This window comes from Monomorium pharaonis, unplaced genomic scaffold (genome assembly GCF_013373865.1).
Source record: "Monomorium pharaonis isolate MP-MQ-018 unplaced genomic scaffold, ASM1337386v2 scaffold_713, whole genome shotgun sequence".
Classification (NCBI taxonomy): Eukaryota; Metazoa; Arthropoda; class Insecta; order Hymenoptera; family Formicidae; genus Monomorium; species Monomorium pharaonis.
Genome location: NW_023416037.1, coordinates 1 through 5,327, shown reverse-complemented (window position 1 = coordinate 5,327; position 5,327 = coordinate 1). Strand labels below are relative to the sequence as shown.

General features: G+C 35.3%; 1 protein-coding gene across 1 annotated transcript; it reads left to right on the top strand.

Moving 5' to 3' along the window:
• The first annotated feature begins 3,146 nt into the window (after nucleotides 1–3,146).
• LOC118648804 (probable transport accessory protein MmpS3) lies at nucleotides 3,147–3,677 on the top strand. The gene has a single exon (XM_036295220.1). It carries the CDS (start codon nucleotides 3,147–3,149, stop codon nucleotides 3,675–3,677), a length of 531 nt encoding a protein of 176 aa, XP_036151113.1.
• The last annotated feature ends 1,650 nt before the right edge of the window (nucleotides 3,678–5,327 follow it).

Below are 5,327 nucleotides of genomic sequence, written 5' to 3'. Positions count from 1 at the left end.
AGAATAAAATGGAAATAATCGTCTCAAAACTTGTTCATGACGTTTGTGCAACTTCTTTTTATTAGACGAATAAAAAGATATATATGTTTTTTCTATCATAGTAACAGCACCACCCAATGTCCATTTACATTTAATAGCTCAGTAACTTATACAAATGTAATGACACTAGATTCACAAGTATCTTAAATCAAAATCAGAACTATGTAAAATCTGTATATGTGTTTTCATTTTCTGACATAGACGGTATTGTATCAGGAATATAAGTTTGCACGTACTATACGGTGTTATAACTTGAAGTTACTTTTAAAAGGTGATTAAAATGCTCCATGTGCATATCTTCTAACCATCCACCTTGAACAATAATACTTTTTTCTTCTGACGAGAGCGTTACTTGTTTTTTTGTTTTATGGACATTTTATGTAAATAATAATTTATATATAAATAGAACAATTTTGTATTGACGCACAGTAACCGTTTTTGAGGTGCACAGCAACCGTTCTTATATACGCGCACAGCAGCCGTATATATAAACGCGCAAAGCAGTCGTTTTTCGCGCACAGCAGCAGTCGCGATTTATTATATAAACGCGCAAAGCAGCCGTTTTTTATATACGCGCACAGCAGCCGTTTTATATAAACGCGCAAAGCAGTCGTTTTACGCGCACAGCAGCCGTATTTATTATAACGCGCAAAGCAGCTGTTTTTATATACGCGCACAGCAGCTGTATTTATATATGTATAAAAAAGGAAAAAAAAATAAGAAGGAAGAAAAATAAAAGAAAAGCCTTACTCTCTTTCTCTAAATAAGTATGATAATATAAGTATCTATTGACTAAAAACATGTAAAAAAGAAATATTACATATAAAACTCGTCTACAATAGCAGTAGTAGTAAGGTCATTGGCCGATATTCATAGTCAAATCTTATTTTAAGATGTCTTAAGCAATGTCTTAAAATGCTAATACGACTCTGTGATTGGTGATGACATCTTAAGACAGTACTTAAGATAATCTTAAATATGAAACCCGACTATAAATATTGCAACATAAAAGCTTTATACTCATTGACTGTCGCAAATTACAATTACCTTACCACTATTGCTATTATAGACGAGGCCTTAACATAGCATCTCAAAAGTCTCGACCCATCCCCTAAAGCTTGGAAACGGCTTTTAAAACATGATGAACAACGTGGACTTGAACATGGGCCGGTATTCATCGGCGGTACCGGTATAATAGTCAAATCTTATTTTAAAATACATTTCGAGCAATATCTTAACATGCTAATACGGCTCTATAATGGTTGATGGCATCTTAAGACAGTACTTAAGATTGATCTTAAATATAATTGCCTGTTTTTTCCACTGCCTGCTGCACTCGTGTGCATAAGTTAGAGTGAGAAAAAATATATTATCTTACTCTAACAGTGCAACAAGATGTGCAGCGAAAAAAGAACATAGCCACACAGATTTTGACTATGGCCATATTCATAGACATGTCTTATTTTTAAAAATTGTCTTAAGTACTGCCTAAGATGTAATCAACCAATCAGAATATTAAGGCGGAATTTATAGACCGATCTTATTCAAGCACGATCTTGAGACGTCAATGCTATTATTTCATTGGTTTAAGTAAGTCTCACAGTCTGCTCGAAGCTAGACTTAAGACAATTCTTGAACTAAGATCGGTCTATAATTCCGTCCTTAGTATCTTAAGACATTGCTTGAGCACGATCTTAAAATAAGACTCGAAATATGAATCCCGGTCCGGTATTTAATAAACAAGATTACAAGATCACCTTAATATTTATGTATTACCATAACGTCCTCATGACCTTGGGCAACATCGATTTTTTTCAAAATCATATATTTTTCCATTATTAATATCTACCTACAATTTTCATCTGAAACATTTTTCCATATCTAAATCTAAAGCCATTTCCGACATTTAGGCTGGTATTCATAGTTAAATAATCTTATTAAAGATCGTCTCAAGCAATATCTTTAAAATGCTAATACGGCTCTGTGATTGGCTGATGGCATCTTAAGACAGTACTTAAGATGATCTAAATATAAGATCCGACTATGAATACCGGCCTTAGGAAATAAGTTAGTAGAGATGCTCTGTTTAAAAATAAAAATATTATTTTTTTCCAGTTTACACTATTTTAATTATAAAATAATATATAAAAATCAAATATAGAGGCAACGAGCATTGAGGATGCAGTACTATATCCATAAATATACTCATATTTTTAAACTTAACAAGTTAGCTCTTCAAAATTGACGAATTAGCTTTTCAATACAAAAGGTTCTATGTTTCTAAAAAACATTATTACTTTTCACATTTTTACTCCTTCAGAAATACAGAATCGACCACCTAAATCCATATTTAAACAGATCATAAAATGTTAACTTATTTAATTGTAAAAGCATTGTTAAAATTCGGATTGTCAGAATAAGTAATAAACGTGTCAAAACATAAATAAAAAATAACATAACCGTGTTTCACTCTTAATGCTCGCTTGCTTTTATCTAATTTTGTAGAAATTCCAAAAGTCTTTTGAAATAGTTATACATTAGTGATACTTACTAAAATATTATTTTCAATACTTTCTTCTCACCTTTGATTTAATAATAAATCAAATTATATTGATAATCTGTATCAATGAAGACAAACCGCGGCCATAAACACAATCTATCAACAATTAAAGACATCATCCAAACGGCTATAAAATTTCTAAAGCTGCGTTCGCAAACGCTTAGAAATAAAAATCTTGGTTAATTCTCTTATGCGTTATGCATTAGGGCATTAAGCTAACATTTCATGTATCGTACAAGTTAATTAGACTGTTCAATTAGCAATAAGATAGAGCATTTCTAAAGACTCGGAAAACCTCTCTATAGTCTGTGGACCAATCAGAACGTCCAACCAGTTTGTCGTACGACACATGAATATTAGCCTTATTTATGCGTTATGCAAAAAGTCTGTGCCCCAAGGACAAAGTGCAATCAAAAGATGGCGGCCAACGAAGATAACAGACGTAATGTAAGTATCGTTAATATACAAATATTTAAGAAATATTATACATTCCTACGATATCCGTCGTACTAATAAACTAAAGAATAATAAATTTATTTTCAGAATGATGGAGACGGACTCAGTGGGAGACGAAATTATAGCACATGCAGCTTCCGAAATAGAGAAGCTGCATGTGCAGCAGACAACGAATATGCCGCCAACGGGCGGTGGCGGGGGCAGGGCCGACGACATTGGCCCGCCACCACCACCGCCGCCGTCGTCGACAATGTCGGCCCCACACCGACCGCCGCCGTCGACAACGTCGGCCCCACCACCGCCGCCGCCGTCGACAATGTCGGCCCACCACCGCCGCCGCCGTCGACATCGGCCCCACCCCACCGTCGCAGCCGCCGTTGACATCGACCGGCCCTACACCACCACCGCCGCCGGCGAACGTCATCGGCCTTACCACCACTACTATCAATACCGCTACCGCCGAACGCCGAATGCCGACGGCGAGGTGACGGCGGCGTCAGCACCGACATGGGTACCCATGGGTCCGTGGATATGGCGTGTGGGGAGGATTTATGCAGTCACCACCACCACCACACCACCACCCACCACCGGCATTGCCCACAACAAAAACAAGACTAAGTAAAAATTTCAAAGGCTCAACATAATAATTATCAAATTAAATTAGAAAGAGGCAAATGAGCCACTACAAGGTATTGGCGTAGAGAAAACTATATTATCTTAGTGTAACATAAGTAGACGTTTCAGTCTCGTATATCAAATCATTTTTAATACAAACAAATTATAAAAACTGTGCACAGATTACATAGTATATTAACATTGTTTTTTTGAATTCATGCTAAGATATGTTTCAAATTCCATTCTACGTCAAGACTTTGTAGTGGTTTATTTGCTTCTTTCTATTTAAATGATAAAAAAAAAGAATATTAATATTTTATTAATGTTTTATTTTTTCTTTTACAGCCTCCTCGCTGGCAACGCGGGAGCAAGAAATCAAAAAGGGGCCACGGGCAAGACACGCGGGAGAGGCGTGCGGGGAGAGGACGCGGGAGAGAGCCGTGGGAAGCACATTGGCAGAGGGCACAAAAATATATATATTATACCTATCAGTAAAAAGTAAGTAGTAATATAAGTAATAATAAAAAACAACACATCACAGTAAATGTCAAAAAAATAACATTTTGTTTTATTGTTTCAGAGCATAAAACGCATCCTGTGTTTTTTTTGTACGAAATGTTAATTTTTAATTAAATAAATATATAAGCATAATTAAATTTAAATTGAATATGTATATTTTTTATAACCATCCCTTTTATCCGAATTCACGCGATCCACATTTTCCTTTCCATCTTCTATAAGTAATATAGGGAACAAAAATAGCTATTGCTTCTACTCCAGTCACCACAGGTCGGGCGCAGGAGATGGGTCGAGTGTGCCATGTGCAACCTGGAGATGCGCTTACTGAAGGATTAATAATTTGCAAACATATCAGTGAACGTGAGCCAAAGGACTTTGATCTGTTGATGCATCCAGTGCCAGGAGTATTTTTATGAAGCATTCCAAGTAAGCCTTGAGAGCAGGTATACCCTGAAAATCCTCTGTGAAAGGAAGACCAGATTGTGGCAACGGGTGTGCATATTTTCGTTGTTTCTGGGTCTATCTTTCCTAGATGGCATGATGAGAAGAAGAGTCAATTTCAAATAGCAGATGCAAGGCCTTTGAAGAACAGCAGTTACGGTACAATATTTATACTTAGACAGTATACAAGTTTTACAACCTAACTTAAAGAATACCATCAAATGCGTTGCCTCGTTTTCATATTAAGAATAGAACCTCGATAGATCAATATATTTGATGAGAAACTGCACTCATTAACGATAATATGTCACTTCTGTAAATCAATGATGATCTATTTCTATCTTTATTTTGTATATATTTACTATTATCTAATTTTTTCACTTTTCTTTATTTAAAATTCCATAATTTAAGTTTGATCCTAAATTTCAGCTGTTTAAACGTTGACTGATGGTTTAACTATATAAATCTTATATAATCAAAGTATGTGTGCTAAAAAACAGTATCTAACAGTATAAATCTATCTTTTAGAGAGCTGGTGTTTCTGATGATTATAACAAACTTAATCCGGGCATAAGCAGATATAAAATTTCTAAGAACATGTTTTAACGCGCTTAACTCATTATTGAGTGCTATTAAATGTGGTTTACTTTGAACACTTACTTATGCAGAAAGAAGATTCTGTAGATGCTGCAATTCA